The following is a 17,862-nucleotide window of genomic DNA, read 5'->3' as shown; positions in this document are numbered from 1 at the left end:
CGGAAAAAATAAATAGGCTTTCTATGGCCCACTGAATGAAAGGGAGAGAGGTGGCACACCCAGGAGTCAAGACTGGCACACAAGCTGAAAGGGCAATATTACTCTCCCACTGTTTTTTTATGTATTTTTTGTTTTTTCAGGGAGACTTTAGAAACCCAATAATATTTAAAAAAAAAAAAATAGGCTTTCTATGGCCCACTGAATGAGAGGGAGAGAGGTGGCACACCCAGGAGTCAAGACTGGCACACAAGCTGAAAGGGCAATATTACTCTCCCACTGTTTTTTTAGGTTTTTGTTTTTTTTTCAGGGAGACTTTAGAAACCAAATAATATTAAAAAAAAAAAAAAAAAATAGGCTTGCTATAGCCCACTGAATGAGAGATAGCACACACAGCAGTGGCACACAAGCCCTGACTGAGGCCAATATTTTTCTCCCACTGATTGATGTAGTGTTTTTGTGTTGAGGTAGAATTTAGAACACAAATCACGGAAAAAATAAATAGGCTTTCTATGGCCCACTGAATGAAAGGGAGAGAGGTGGCACACCCAGGAGTCAAGACTGGCACACAAGCTGAAAGGGCAATATTACTCTCCCACTGTTTTTTTATGTATTTTTTGTTTTTTCAGGGAGACTTTAGAAACCAAATAATATTTAAAAAAAAAAAAAAAAAAAAAAAAAAAAGGCTTTCTATGGCCCACAATTAGAGAGAGAGAGGTGGCACACCCAGGAGTCAAGACTGGCACACAAGCTGAAAGGGCAATATTACTCTCCCACTGTTTTTTTAGGTTTTTTTTTTTTTTTCAGGGAGACTTTAGAAACCAAATAATATTAAAAAAAAAAAAAAAAAAAAAAAATAGGCTTGCTATAGCCCACTGAATGAGAGATAGCACACACAGCAGTGGCACACAAGCCCTGACTGAGGCCAATATTTTTCTCCCACTGATTGATGTAGTGTTTTTGTGTTGAGGTAGAATTTAGAACACAAATCACGGAAAAAATAAATAGGCTTTCTATGGCCCACTGAATGAAAGGGAGAGAGGTGGCACACCCAGGAGTCAAGACTGGCACACAAGCTGAAAGGGCAATATTACTCTCCCACTGTTTTTTTATGTATTTTTTGTTTTTTCAGGGAGACTTTAGAAACCCAATAATATTTAAAAAAAAAATAAATAGGCTTTCTATGGCCCACTGAATGAGAGGGAGAGAGGTGGCACACCCAGGAGTCAAGACTGGCACACAAGCTGAAAGGGCAATATTACTCTCCCACTGTTTTTTTAGGTTTTTTTTTTTTTTTTCAGGGAGACTTTAGAAACCAAATAATATTAAAAAAAAAAAAAAAAAATAGGCTTGCTATAGCCCACTGAATGAGAGATAGCACACACAGCAGTGGCACACAAGCCCTGACTGAGGCCAATATTTTTCTCCCACTGATTGATGTAGTGTTTTTGTGTTGAGGTAGAATTTAGAACACAAATCACGGAAAAAATAAATAGGCTTTCTATGGCCCACTGAATGAAAGGGAGAGAGGTGGCACACCCAGGAGTCAAGACTGGCACACAAGCTGAAAGGGCAATATTACTCTCCCACTGTTTTTTTATGTATTTTTTGTTTTTTCAGGGAGACTTTAGAAACCCAATAATATTTTAAAAAAAAAATAAATAGGCTTTCTATGGCCCACTGAATGAGAGGGAGAGAGGTGGCACACCCAGGAGTCAAGACTGGCACACAAGCTGAAAGGGCAATATTACTCTCCCACTGTTTTTTTAGGTTTTTTTTTTTTTTTCAGGGAGACTTTAGAAACCAAATAATATTAAAAAAAAAAAAAAAAAAATAGGCTTGCTATAGCCCACTGAATGAGAGATAGCACACACAGCAGTGGCACACAAGCCCTGACTGAGGCCAATATTTTTCTCCCACTGATTGATGTAGTGTTTTTGTGTTGAGGTAGAATTTAGAACACAAATCACGGAAAAAATAAATAGGCTTTCTATGGCCCACTGAATGAAAGGGAGAGAGGTGGCACACCCAGGAGTCAAGACTGGCACACAAGCTGAAAGGGCAATATTACTCTCCCACTGTTTTTTTATGTATTTTTTGTTTTTTCAGGGAGACTTTAGAAACCCAATAATATTTAAAAAAATAAATAAATAGGCTTTCTATGGCCCACTGAATGAGAGGGAGAGAGGTGGCACACCCAGGAGTCAAGACTGGCACACAAGCTGAAAGGGCAATATTACTCTCCCACTGTTGTTTTAGGTTTTTTTTTTTTTTTCAGGGAGACTTTAGAAACCAAATAATATTAAAAAAAAAAAAAAAAAAAAATAGGCTTGCTATAGCCCACTGAATGAGAGATAGCACACACAGCAGTGGCACACAAGCCCTGACTGAGGCCAATATTTTTCTCCCACTGATTGATGTAGTGTTTTTGTGTTGAGGTAGAATTTAGAACACAAATCACGGAAAAAATAAATAGGCTTTCTATGGCCCACTCAGTGAGAGATGGCACACACAGGGATGGCACTGTAGCAGAAATGCCAATCTTAATCTCCCACAAAAAAAAACAAAAAAAAAAAAAAAACTGTCCTACAATTACTATCTCCCTGCAGTAATGTAAGCCAGGTATGGCAGGCAGCAATAGGAGTGGACTGATGCACAAATTAAATAAAAAGTGTGGACAAACAAAAAAGATAGCTGTGCAGAAAGGAAGGAACAAGAGGATATGTGCTTTGAAAAAAGCAGTTGGTTTCCACAGTGGCGTACACACAGCAATACAGCTATCACGGAGCCTTCTAGGGCAGCCCAATGAGCTACAGCGCTGAGGGGAAAAAAAAAAAAAAATAGCTTCCACAGTCCCTGCACACCGAAGGTGGTGTTGGACAGTGGAAATCGCTGCAGCACAAGCGGTTTGGTGGTTAGTGGACCCTGCCTAACGCTCTCCCTGCTTCTGACGAAGCGGCAGCAACCTGTCCCTAAGCTCAGATCAGCAGCAGTAAGATGGCGGTCGGCGGGAACGCCCCTTTATAGCCCCTGTGACGCCGCAGACAGCAAGCCAATCACTGCAATGCCCTTCTCTAAGATGGTGGGGACCAGGATCTATGTCATCACGCTGCCCACACTCTGCGTTCACCTTCATTGGCTGAGAAATGGCGCTTTTCGCGTCATTGAAACGCGACTTTGGCGCGAAAGTCGCGTACCGCATGGCCGACAAGCACAGGGGTCGGATCGGGTTTCATGAGACGCCGACTAAGCCAAAAGTCGGCGACTTTTGAAAATGATCGAACCGTTTCGCTCAACCCTAATCATGAATGTTTGGCATGTGAAACCAAATTTACCTTGTACATGTTAAGCAATAAAATGTGTAATTCAACTTTTCTTGACTAGATGGAAGAAGTTATTGAAGGAATCCGCTGGGCTTTCATTGACATGCTGGAAAAAGAAAACGATTGGATGGATGCAGAAACCAAAAATAAAGCCAGGGAGAAGGTAAATTATTAAACACAAGGGGGAAGATTAAAGACCCTTTCTAGAAGAAAAAAATATCTTTGTTGTCCAAAGCAATTAATCAATGCATGCACACCTTTCATTTCTTATGATGCTAATGAAAAAGCTGGACATTAATTGGTTTCTATGGAAGGTTTTCATAAAAGCATAGTAAGACCCAAAATACAGTCATGGTGAACATTGTTTTAACCTACTTGTTCTGGATTAAAGACTAACAACATGGTTCAGCTCCAAATATTTGGTTTCAACCTGCTATGTCTGTAGAAAAAACTCATAATGCTCAAATGTCAGACTGGATTAATTAATTATATTGAGAATTTGAGGACATACAGGTCCTTCTCAAAAAATTAGCATATAGTGTTAAATTTCATTATTTACCATAATGTAATGATTACAATTAAACTTTCATATATTATAGATTCATTATCCACCAACTGAAATTTGTCAGGTCTTTTATTGTTTTAATACTGATGATTTTGGCCTACAACTCCTGATAACCCAAAAAACCTGTCTCAACAAATTAGCATATCAAGAAAAGGTTCTCTAAACGACCTATTACCCTAATCTTCTGAATCAACTAATTAACTCTAAACACATGCAAAAGATACCTGAGGCTTTTAAAAACTCCCTGCCTGGTTCATTACTCAAAACCCCCATCATGGGTAAGACTAGCGACCTGACAGATGTCAAGAAGGCCATCATTGACACCCTCAAGCAAGAGGGTAAGACCCAGAAAGAAATTTCTCAACAAATAGGCTGTTCCCAGAGTGCTGTATCAAGGCACCTCAATGGTAAGTCTGTTGGAAGGAAACAATGTGGCAGAAAACGCTGTACAACGAGAAGAGGTGACCGGACCCTGAGGAAGATTGTGGAGAAGGACCGATTCCAGACCTTGGGGAACCTGAGGAAGCAGTGGACTGAGTCTGGTGTGGAAACATCCAGAGCCACCGTGCACAGGCGTGTGCAGGAAATGGGCTACAGGTGCCGCATTCCCCAGGTAAAGCCACTTTTGAACCATAAACAGCGGCAGAAGCGCCTGACCTGGGCTACAGAGAAGCAGCACTGGACTGTTGCTAAGTGGTCCCAGGTACTTTTTTCTGATGAAAGCAAATTTTGCATGTCATTCGGAAATCAAGGTGCCAGAGTCTGGAGGAAGACTGGGGAGAAGGAAATGCCAAAATGCCTGAAGTCCAGTGTCAAGTACCCACAGTCAGTGATGGTGTGGGGTGCCATGTCAGCTGCTGGTGTTGGTCCACTGTGTTTCATCAAGGGCAGGGTCAATGCAGCTAGCTATCAGGAGATTTTGGAGCACTTCATGCTTCCATCGGCTGAAATGCTTTATGGAGATGAAGATTTCATTTTTCAGCATGACCTGGCACCTGCTCACAGTGCCAAAACCACTGGTAAATGGTTTACTGACCATGGTATTACTGTGCTCAATTGGCCTGCCAACTCTCCTGACCTGAACCCCATAGAGAATCTGTGGGATATTGTGAAGAGAAAGTTGAGAGACGCAAGACCCAACACTCTGGATGAGCTTAAGGCCGCTATTGAAGCATCCTGGGCCTCCATAACATCTCAGCAGTGTCACAGGCTGATTGCCTCCATGCCACGCCGCATTGAAGCAGTCATTTCTGCCAAAGGATTCCCGACCAAGTATTGAGTGCATAACTGAACATTATTATTTGATGTTTTTTTTGTTTGTTATTAAAAAACACTTTTATTTGATTGGACGGGTGAAATATGCTAATTTATTGAGACAGGTTTTTTGGGTTATCAGGAGTTGTAGGCCAAAATCATCAGTATTAAAACAATAAAAGACCTGACAAATTTCAGTTGGTGGATAATGAATCTATAATATATGAAAGTTTAATTGTAATCATTACATTATGGTAAATAATGAAATTTAACACTATATGCTAATTTTTTGAGAAGGACCTGTACTAAGGATAGGATTTATAATCTGCAAAGATATATTGTTATTTTAAACTATGACAATATCATATGCTCCTCAACCTGTGTCAGTCACATGTGGTCACCACCTCATGAATGAGAACATACTTTAAAGTGAATGGCAGAATAAATTACATTTTCTGACAATCATGAAAAAATGCATTATACATTTAAAAAAAAAATATCAATGACTTTTGCCAGAAGAGAGAATCCATTGCTTAGGCCCAGAAGGTTTATGAGCTTAGGCCCAGAAGTACTATTGTTTACTCTAGTCTTAGAATGAGGTGACTTTTGGAGCTGTAATATAATTCTAATAAAAAACAGAGGAATCACTTTGTACTGGTGACACAGGTAATATATTTTGTGGTGATTTCAGTTATGGGGCATGTAATAAAAACTACCCAGAGCAGTGAAGTTTGGGTGGTTGCCTTGAAGTGCCAAGTTCTATGTGGTGCAAAATTTTGCCACATGCCTCCAATGCCAGGGGCTGCTTAGACATCTCGGTTGATGTCTAGTCAGGTAGGTAGGTCATGTTTTGCCTAGAGCAATGGCTGTCTATGCACACAAAACGATCTATTACAGATTGTATATTTGTTTGGAAGTATGTTGGCTTGTCTAAGCAGACAATTAAAAAACTACCTATCGGCAAACATATGGCCGATCGACGGTCATTTAATGGCTGCAGATCGTGTAGTCTAAACATAGCTTACCTAAAATCCACATCAATGTTATTAATGATGCATGAGTTTGCAGAAGGGTAATAATGTAATTATGTCATATCTACAGATACAGTACAGACCAAAAGTTTGGACACCTTCTCATTTAAAGATTTTTCTGTATTTTCATGACTATGAAAATTGTACATTCACACTGAAGGCATCAAAACTGTGAATTAACACATGTGTAATTATATACTTACAACATGAAGAGCAGACTCACCAAAACCTTGTCAAATGACAAATGCACTCACAGGGTGCAGCAGGCCCCTGATAATAAATGCTAAAGCAGCAGAGGTGCAAGCTACTGATGAGAGCAACCACCCACTCGCCCAAACATTAGAGGGGTTGGCTGCCTAGTAGCAAAAATGCACACAAGTAAGCTTGCATAAGACACTATTCACACAGATAAATGTGATGCACAGTGTCTGGACAACCTATTGATCACGCCCATAGTATTAGCAGGCGGGCCGTCCAGCACTATATATATACATGCAACACGCAAGGAACAACATAAAGGGGCACCCTGCAAAAAGATGATAACCTTGTCATTTGACAAGGTTTTGGTGAGTCTGCTCTTCATGTTGTGTTTTTTTGAGTTTTTCTATGTTAGCTGAATTATATACTTAACAAAAAAGTGTGAAACAACTGAAATTATGTCTTATATTCTTGGTTCTTCAAAGTAGCCCCCTTTTGCTTTGATGACTGCTTTGCACACTCTTGGCATTCTCTTGATGAGCTTCTAGAGGTAGTCACCGGGAATGGTTTTCAATTCACAGGTGTGCCCTGTCAGGGTTAATAAGTAGGATTTCTTGCCTTATAAATGGGGTTGGGACCATCAGTTGTGCTGTGCAGAAGTCTGGTGGATACACAGCTGATAGTCCTACTGAATAGACTGTTAAAATTTGTATTATGGCAAGAAAAAAGCAGCTAAGTAAAGAAAAACGAGTGGCCATCATTACTTTAAGAAATGAAGGTCAGTCAGTCCGAAAAATTGGGCAAACTTTGAAAGTGTCCCCAAGTGCAGTGGCAAAAACCATCAGGCGCTACAAAGAAACTGGCTCACATGAGGACCGCCCCAGGAAAGGAAGACCAAGAGTCACCTCTGCTTCTGATGATAAGTTTATCCGAGTCACCAGCCTCAGAAATCGCAGGTTAACAGCAGCTCAGATTAGAAACCAGGTCAATGCCACACAGAGTTCTAGCAGCAGACACATCTCTACAACAACTGTTAAGAGGAGACTTTGTGCAGCAGGCCTTCATGGTAAAATAGCTGCTAGGAGATCACTGCCAAGGACAGGCAACAAGCAGAAGAGACTTGTTTGGGCTAAAGAACACAAGGAATCGACATTAGACCAGTGGAAAGAAGGAGACCAAGAAGGAGAGTGATGGAGTGCTACGCCAGATGACCTGGCCTCCACAGTCACCAGACCTGAACCCAATCAAGATGGTTTGGGGTGAGCTGGACCGCAGAGTGAAGGCAAAAGGGCCAACAAGTGCTAAGCATCTCTGGGAACTCCTTCAAGATTGTTGGAAGACCATTCCCGGTGACTACCTCTTGAAGCTCATCAAGAGAATGCCAAGAGTGTGCAAAGCAGTCATCAAAGCAAAAGGTGGCTACTTTGAAGAACCCAGAATATAAGATATAATTTCAGTTGTTTCACACTTTTTTGTTAAGTATATAATTCCACCTGTGTTAATTCATAGTTTTGATGCCTTCAGTGTGAATGTACAATTTTCATAGTCATGAAAATACAAAAAAATCTTTAAATGAGAAGGTGTGTCCAAACTTTTGGTCTGTACTGTATATGTTGTGAAAAATATTTGCATTTACATAAAATGTTTTTTATAGATACATTACTAATCACCAGAGATTGGGCCCATCCATGGACACACTTTATGGGGACTTATTAGCTTTCAATTTGGTTGTATTCACACATGACAGGTGTGTTCGTGTCCATTTTATTGCTATAGAATTGAAGTTTTTCTGCTTCACTTTTGGACTATCATAAAAAAAGATAACAAATGAAAAGAGAAAATGAATTTGTCATGTTCACTAAATGCTAAAACTGACCTGCCATTATGATTCTCCAGGTCATTATGAGTTTGCAGATACCAAACTGTATAGGTTCTTTTTCATTTAGGTGATGATTTTTTTTTTTAAAGTTTGTAAAAAAAAAAAAAAATGACATCATTTTCTGAGACCCCTAGCATCTCCATTTTTCAGGTTCTGGTGCTAAGTGATGGGCTTATTTGTGCACTGAGCTAACAATTTTATTGATATCATTATGGGGTAGATACGATGCTTTGATCGCCTGTTATTGCAATGTTGCAGCGATAAAAAACTTAGTTCTGGCAATATGATTTTTTTTCTTGTTACGCCGTTTTTTTTCTCATCTGACCGCCTGAAATGATCATTTCCTATGAATGTGCTAGCATTCACAGCAGGTCAACAATGACAAGCATGGGGGTCTTCTGCAGACCCCTGGTTGTTATGCCAACCCATCTACGCACCACGATCATGTGACATGGGTGCCGATGGTCAGGGTCTGTGACTCGTGATCATGTTAAATATCACTGTCAGAAATTGACAGCATCATTTAACGTGTTAACAGCCGTGGGTGGATCACGATTACACCTCTGACTGTTAGGGGCACATGACAGCTGATCAAATCAGAAAATTTCAGCTACCTGTAGCTCTACAAAGGAGTGGAAAAAATAAAAATGCAAAAAAAAGTTTTATCTACATTCCTGCAGTTATATGCAGGAATGTACAGTTTATAATGTCAAAAGTTGTGAAACGTTCTCTTTAAAGAATATGGACACTTTTGGGGGCAATTAATTTTTATTTAAATGCATGCATTTTTGGGTAAAACTAAGTTTAGCAATATATTCTCAGGAAGATCTATGTGCGGCCCATAGATCTTAACAGGTCATTTAGATATTAAGAAGATTGTGGATTTCTCTGGAATAAAATATCAGATCACAAATATCAGTGTATCATCTTAATCAACTTTCCATGACCTATATCCAGGGCCGGTTTTAGGCAAAGTGGGGCCCTAGGCAAAAGTTTAAAATGGGGCCCCAAATACTAACATATTGCACATCACACAGAAATAGTAAAAAGATCTAATGTTAAAAATAATAAAAAAAACAAAACCTGCTATTCTCACCCTCCGTCATCCGCCAATGCGCGCGCGGCTGCCGTCAGCTTCCGTTCCCAGAGATGCATTGCGAAATTACCCAGAAGATTTAGCGGTCTCGCAAGACCGCTAAGTCATCTGGGTAATTTTGCAATGCATGTCTGGGAACGGAAGCTGGCGGCAGCAGCGCGTGCATCGGGACAGCTTCGCTGGACGCCGGAGGTGAGTATATAACTATTTTTTATTTTAATTATTTTAGCATGGATATGGTGTCTACACTGCTATATACTTCGTGGGCTATGTTATATACTGCGTGGCTGCTATATACTACGTGGGCAGTGTTATATACTACGTGGGCTGTGTTATATACTGTGTGACCACTGTTATATACTACGTGGCCAGTGTTGTATATTATGTGGGCTGTGTTATATACTGCGTGGCTGCTGTATACTACGAGGGCAGTGTTATATACTACGTGAACAGTGTTATCTACTGCGCGGGCTGTGTTATACACTGCGTGGCCACTGTTATATACTGCGTGGGCTGTGTTATATACTGCGTGGGCTGTGTTATATACTGCGTGTCTGCTATATACTATGTGGCTGCTATATACACACATACATACATACATATTCTAGAATACCCGATGCGTTAGAATCGGGCCACCATCTAGTAGATTACATAACCATGATATGTCTGGTATCTGCTCTACATATACTGTACAAACATACACACATATACCGTACATACATACAGATACACATATAAATACAGTATATGCAAACACATACATATACCATACACACACAGATACACATACATATACCATACACACACAGATACACATACCGTCATACATACATGCATATACCGTACATTCACACACATACCGTACATACACACATGCATATACCGTACATTCACACACATACCGTACACACACACATGCATATACCGTACATTTACACACATACCGTACATACACACAGACACACATACATATAAAAGACATACATATACATGCATATACCTTACATACATACACACATACCGTACATACATATACACATACACGTACTGTACATACACACACATAATGTACATACAGTTATATACACATATTGTATACACATACCGTACATACATATACCATACATACACACAAATACACATAAATACAGTATACCATACATACATACACATACCGTACATAGATATACCGTGCATACACACAGATACACACATATACCGTGCATACAGATACACATACATGTACCGTACATACACACAGTATACACACATATAGTATAAACATACCGCACACACATATACATACACATACTGTATGTACATGCACATAAACATACATATACCATATATATATACAAATTTATTGCACATACACAGATACACATACATATACTGTACATACATACACATACTATACATGCATACACACAGCCATACAAATATACCATACATACACACATATACCGTACATATATACACAGATACACACACAGATACAAACATACACATAGATACACACACATACACAGATGCACACATACATACATACAAGCATATACATACACACATACTAATCTGTGATATCAGCTCACAGGTGATCAGAGGAGCCCTGGATGAGGTCACATAGTTCAGCTGGAGAGGGCTGGAGAACCCACTACTGTGGGGGATGGGGCACAGAGCAGGCAGGACTGATCTCAGCCCCCTGGTGCTGCCGTGTTGTCCCGTGCAGTGAGCTCCTCCCCCATCTCTTCACAGTGAGGTGACGCTGCAGCCTGCTCCGATTAGAACAGTGGAGGGAGCAGAAGACACAATGTAAGTCCTGCTCTCCCTCCACTGCTGTCTCTATGTGCTGTGCCCTGGGGCCCCTGACTGTAGGTGAGCACTCACCATTGGGACGCTCCATGCAGCAGGACATACTGCAGCCAGTGAGCGCTCTCCTCAGTCTAGTGAGGAAAGCGTTCATTGGCCAGCGTCTCTCCCTGCATGACACGCCCCCTTTTGGATCTCCTGCACTTCGCGCCGCTCTCTCTCCTGCTCTCGGTGTTCCATGATTACAGGAGGGAGTGAGAGGGGCCCGATCCTGCATGATACCGGGCCTGCCTGCAGGGGCCCCCCTCCACCTCTGGGCCCCGAAGCAGTGCCATCAGCAGTATGTCCACCACTGGCTGGGGGCCCCTAGGGCAGCGGGGGCCCTAGGCAGCTGCCTAGTCTGCCTGCCCCTAACGCCGGCCCTGCCTATATCCCATATATATGGCTTAGAGGGGTCCTGTTGATAGATGCCCTTTAATCGAGTCTGTTAGCACTTATGACAACTGCTTGCAACAGAGGAGCAGAGTAAACATACCGAGAAGGATGTTCAGGGATTGCATGAGGGAGAAATCCACATTTTAATACCTCAAGTGTAACGATTGCAAGTGCCCAAAGCTCTCTGCACTAAACTCTCCTTAGCCCCTTCCTTCTGCTCGGAAGCTGTAGAAGTCTCCTGATTGAATACAGTTTTCATTGTTTAGTAAGTATATGACAATATGTAATACGAATCTCTAAATAATGAACTTTATTGAAGAACGCTTTTTAGAAAACAATGGCAATAATCAAGATTAGGCTATAAATTGTAATGTAATTCTCATTAAAAGAAAATTATTGAATGGATATATGATTGGATTTAAAAAGTGAATATGAGATTTAACAGCTGCATCCTACAGAGTTGGAAACTTAAATGGAGTAAACTAATGTAAAATGAAGTATTTATGACTGACAGCAATTACAGTGATCTGCATATTCTCAGCCATCTACTTCCCATAAAATGCTCTGGGTGGAGCTCCTGTTACTTCTAATAGCTAAGCATAAGGTAAATACTTGCAATGGACACTAATAGACTGCTTGGTATTCACCGCATTGTATAGATTTCATTTGTTTTTCTACTTTGCAAATATTACTTCATTAAGCTCTTTCAGAATGTCTTAGAATAATCTTAATTTTATGTAAAGAACTTCCCTCCTCTTGACTTGAACTTTCTGCTTATTCAGAGCCTGTTATCTATCTATCTATCTATCTATCTATCTATCTATCTATCTATCTATCTATCAGGAAATGACCTTATTAATTGCCCATTTTCCCATTTTCCTGAGGATGGGAACAAAAGTAGCACACAGACGTTACCCAGTAGTGTAGTGTAGTGATATACAATGGTGCTATTTTTATTGAATAGTAGTATTTTGTGGTATTTATTATCAATTTTATGTGGGCTCATTAATAAAATATTCTTTGGACACAGCATATAATTTGGACACTTTATTGTAGTATTAATGAGGCTTTATATTACAGCATTATTTTGCTGCTAGATTGTAGCATGGATGGACATGTTACGTGGATTTAACTTTGGCCTTTCAAATATTTCTTAACTTCATATTTCATCATGTGCCATTTAAATATGGATGGGATAGCAACAAAAGTAGTGTATATCAGTTACATGTGTCACCTTTGCCTATTTCAAGCCTTTTACTTGTAGAAGAAATGTGTTTGGATTTGGATTTCTACAGAGGTGCCAATGGAAAGTACAAAGTGCATCTCATTATAGTTTCTTAGATGTTAGCTGATGTCTAGGATATCAATTAAATATGAGGCAAATGAGGAGGAAAATACTAGATACTATGAAGATATACAGTGGCATGTGAAAGTTTGGGCACCTCTGGTTAATATATACTGTATGTTATTGTGAACAGTTAAGCAAGTTAAAAATGAAATGATCTCTAAAAGGCCTAAAGTACAAGATTACACATTTTGTTTTTAGTTTAGGCAAAACAAAATATATTGCCATTTTTTACATTTTAAAAATTAAATAAAGGAAAATGGGCAGAGGCAAACGTTTTGGCACTCTTGGAGATTTGGGTGCACAGATAACTTTGACCAAGGTTTCAGACTTTAGTTAGCCTGTTAGGGTTATGGCTTGTTCACTATCATCGTTAGGAAAGGCCAAGTGATGCAAATTTCCCAGCTTTATAAAAACCCAGTATCTTCTAACCTTGTGCCAAAAAACAGCAGCCATGGGTTCTTCTAAGCAGCTGCTTAGCACTCTGAAAATGAAAATGGTGGCGGCCCACAAAGCAGGAGAAGGCTTTAGGAAGATAGCAAAGCATTTTCAAGTTGCCCTTTCCTCAGATCGAAATGTAATTAAGAAATGGCAGTTAACATAAACAGTGGTGGTCAAGATAAGGTCTTGAAGAACAAGCAAAATTTAAGTGAGAGCTGCTTGTAGGATTGCTAGAGAGGCAAATCAGAACCCCTGCTTGACTGCCAAAGACCATCAGAAAAATTTAGCAGACTCTGGAGTTGTGATATATTGTTCTACTGTTCAGAGATACCTGCACAAATATGGCTTACATGAAAGAGTAATCAGAAGAAAACCTCTCCTGCATCATCACCATAAAATTGAGAGTCAGACGTACAAGCCTGATGTATTTTGGAAACAAGTCCTGTGAACTGATGATGTTAAAATATAGAACTCTTTAGCCACAATTTTCAAAGAAATGAAAAGAAAAAAGGGCACATAATTTCAGGAAAAGAGCATCTCACCAACCATTAAGCATGGAGGTAGATCAATTATGCTTTGGGGTTGTGTTGCAGCCTATGGTGTGAGTAGAGGGAAGAATGAATTTAATTAAATTTCAAGAAATTCTTGATGCAAACTAAACACTGTCTGTTAAAAAAGCTGAAATTGAAATAGGAATGCTTCTGCAAATGGATAACGATTCTAAACACACTTCAAAATCCACAATAGAATACCTCAAAAGGCGCAAGGTGAATGTTTTACAATAGGGCTCACAGTCCCCTGATCTGAATGTCATTGAAAATTTGTGGAACTGGTTAGACCTCAAAATAAAAGTGCATGCAAGACGACCCAGGAATCTAACAAAACTGGAAGAATATTCCAAGGAAGAATGGATGAAAATCCCTCAAACAAGAATTGAAAGACTCTTAGTTGGCTATAAAAAGCGTTTACAAGCTGTGATGCTTTCAAAAGGGGGTGCTACTCAGTACTAACCACTTTTGCATCTGCCCATTTTCCTTTTTGTAACTTTAAAAAGTAAAAGATGAAAATATATACATTTTTAGTCTAAAATACAGAGGAAATGTGTCATCTTTAACTTTAGACCTTAGAGATAATGTCATCTTCAACTTGCTTAACTGTTCACAATAGCAGTAATTTTTACCAGGGGTGTCGAAACTTTTACATGCCACTGTAGTTTTCAGGGAATAGGAAATGTTGTTTTCTCATCATGCACTGTTTTTTCAGTGTTCACACTAAAGTGAAACCAATTTGAAGCAAACTGATTGAATGATTGGTGATTCTTCAAAATATTGTGATTGTGGATCACAGGGGCGCTAGACACGCGTGCCTGAATAAAGCAGCAGCAGGCAAACAAGCCAGTAGGTGTGTGAAACTGCCCAAGGAGGAATCAGAAATGAAAACAAAAGTTGCCGTGCTGCAAGGCACTTACTGGTTCACGCAGAGTCCTGAGTATTACCACTAGTGCACCGAAAACCTTCTCCACCGTCCGGTGGTCTCTACTAAAGGGAGCGTCCTCCCCAAAAATGCAGATCCCCTGTGGAAACTCGTCGCCGCAGCTCAGCGGAAGCCTCGGCCGATGGCGCCGCTGCCAGCGACGCGAGGTGACGCATTTTTGGGGAGGACGCTCCCTTTAGTAGAGACCACCGGACGGTGGAGAAGGTTTTCGGTGCACTAGTGGTAATACTCAGGACTCTGCGTGAACCAGTAAGTGCCTGCAGCGCGGCAACTTTTGTTTTCATTTCTGATTGGTGATTCTTCTAAGTGGCATAAAGTTGTAATAATAGGATGAAAAACTTACACTAATGGTTGTTTTTACCATGGTAAGTTAAGCTGCACAGGGGCAGAGAGAGCTGGCAACTTGATAGTGAAGACATGGGATTAAAACTGGAGCCAGAAAAGAGGAGTAATATAGAATTTACTTTTTTATGCGAAGGCCCATAACAAAAAAGGAGTATATTATTAGATTTATTTAGTGAGTTTGAGCGCATGAAAATAAGCAAGTTTGTAATTGACTTACTTTTTCTATGTGTTATCATTTCCATGGAGCTTATGAAGTTCAGCCACTAGTGAATGTTTAGGCCAAGTGTACACAATACTTATATTCAAGGAGAGGGGTTAACTAATACCATTCCAATCAGCTCTCACCAGTCCATCGTTTTTTCTGTGTAGTAGTTATCTACTTACCTCCATCTCAGTTGCTGACGTGGCTCTTATCGGTTCTTTAGAATCATAAATCCTTCCCACCTGGTACTCACCATCAACAGTTTCCAGAGTGGTTGTCCTAGTCATGTCTTTCACTTTCCTGAGCTGTATGTGCAAAGTACCCTTTATCTCCGTATTTAAATAAAGTGATAACAGTGTAGAGTCAGAACAATCACTGATGAGTTAAAGTGTTCTAGTAAGTTGGAGTCCTTGACCAGAATTGTCACTCAAGGATAAGCTCTCCCCCAAGCATCCATAAAAAAGGAGAGACTGCAGAGCTCTGAGCTGTTCAAGAGACAACTTGAGAATACCTCTTTATCATTTGCCCAAATGAGAGGACCATTAATGATTCTGCCTTATCAGAGGTAACCCGTTTCAGAATACATTCATAGAGCCAAAAAGTTGATTGTTCAGGTCCCACTCCCGATATCTCAGAAAACAGCTGATTTTGTTAGTGGGAATCCATGACTAACCAGGCATTTTCCCTGCAGGGAAAAATAGTATTGCATGGAGGCCAATTAGGATTATAATTATTCTTAGAGAAAATAAGATAAATTCAGCTTACCCTTTAGATGAATTTCTTTATGAGTCCAGGAAATCTTGAGAACGGATTCGCGTCTCTGCCAGATGCCTAGAGATGCACATGTGTGAAAAAGGGAATCCAGCTCCAAGAGATAAAATCACTTAGCTTTAATAGTGTTCATTTAAAATAAAAATAGGCCATAAGACATACAAAAACCGGTATACCGGAAGGAGAGGGCCTGTATAAACTGTACGCGTTTCGAACACACAAGTGCTCTTAGTCTCAGTGAGGTAATTTGTAGTGATGAGCAGAACTGCCAAAAATTCAGAATTGGCAGTTTGGTTGATTTGGCCAGGAAATTCAATTAACATAGAATTTTATTCAATGCAACTTTATATGTGCCTTATTATGTTTTGCTATCTACATACATTACAGAGCATAATAGTTCATAAATGTTCACTTGACATCTTCACCTGTCCTGTTATCACATCTTGTCTGGTACTCTTTTGGCTCCCTCTAGTTTTGGTCTCCTCTGGCCATTCTTCACTCATTGATAGCACTTCCTGTGTTGAATAGGCTTCAAGTGACACACACCTTGATGTTACGACATCACAAACCCAGGCCATAACAATATGCGTTGCCCAATGTGCTGACTAGGACTTGGGAAATGTACATTGTGATTAGAGTTGAGTGAATATGTTTGGGTTTCCTCTTATTTGTCAAGCTATAGCGCTTGCCGAATAAGCTGCAGAGGGAACCCGGCTTCCTGGATTGTGCCGGCTGATCAGCTGATCAGCGCCGCAGCTGCATGTGTCGCTGCTGTGTCACAGTCACGACACATGCATGGAGAACCCAACAAACAGGCTCTCCATACATGTGTGATGACTGTGACACAGCCGCCATATAGGATATATATTCAGCACACTCCAGGAAGTCTGATGCAAAAGGGGTGTTTAATATATACAGTATTATATTTACAAACGTTTCGGTCTGTGAAGACCTTCATCAGTGTGCTCTTAAGAAAAATAACAAAATAACAATAACATTTGCATAGACATAAAAAGAAAGAAGAAAAACAAAGGTAAATACAAAACGAACTTAAATTGATGGTCATATGGGTTCTGATGGTGACCCAGCGATAATGTAATATCATTGCTCACATGTGTGACTGGTAATGGATAGTGGTATACACATGGTCATAACACTTTATGTACATGAACCTGAACATGGTATCTATTTAATTAAAATATGAAAAATGAAAATGGAATCTAGTCACGACGCTAGACTGAGTGTACAATGACAAAAAACCGATGAGGGAAGGTACATACCTATTATTTTGAGCCGGGGGGTGTGAGCTATTCACCCTTTATATAAAGATTTGCATCTACAAAAGGAGATATGTATATGTGGTTTATACTGATATACAGGGTGTATATAGATTGTAAGGTAGAGGAGTGCACGTACCAGGTACTGGAGTTAAACAGGAATAGCTGTTTAAAATAGAAGGCTGACACTGGCCGGTCTATAGAAAAGAATAGGTGTCATTTTTGTAAAAAGCCGGGACCTAAGAATATGTAAATATAGTGCGAAAGATATAGAGGTGGAAATATACCGAGTGCTGTAAATAAAGGCCCCGTCACACTTAGTGACGCTAAAGCGATCCCGACAACGATACGACCTGTCAGGGATCGTTGCTGCGTCGCTATGTGGTCGCTGGTAAGATGT

At 40.0% G+C, this 17,862-nt stretch overlaps 1 protein-coding gene across 1 annotated transcript in view; it reads left to right on the top strand.

The window, feature by feature from the left end:
* The window catches only part of PHEX (phosphate regulating endopeptidase X-linked), a 353,675-nt gene that overhangs the window by 229,000 nt on the left and 106,813 nt on the right, over positions 1–17,862 (top strand). The window contains exon 12 of the mRNA XM_077294604.1: positions 3,382–3,483. Within this exon, the coding sequence (XP_077150719.1) occupies positions 3,382–3,483 (102 nt within the window). The remainder of the gene's footprint in view (positions 1–3,381; positions 3,484–17,862) is intronic.

The sequence above is a fragment of the Ranitomeya variabilis genome, chromosome 3 (assembly GCF_051348905.1).
Source record: "Ranitomeya variabilis isolate aRanVar5 chromosome 3, aRanVar5.hap1, whole genome shotgun sequence".
NCBI lineage: Eukaryota > Metazoa > Chordata > Amphibia > Anura > Dendrobatidae > Ranitomeya > Ranitomeya variabilis.
This window is presented reverse-complemented; position numbering and strand designations above follow the sequence as displayed.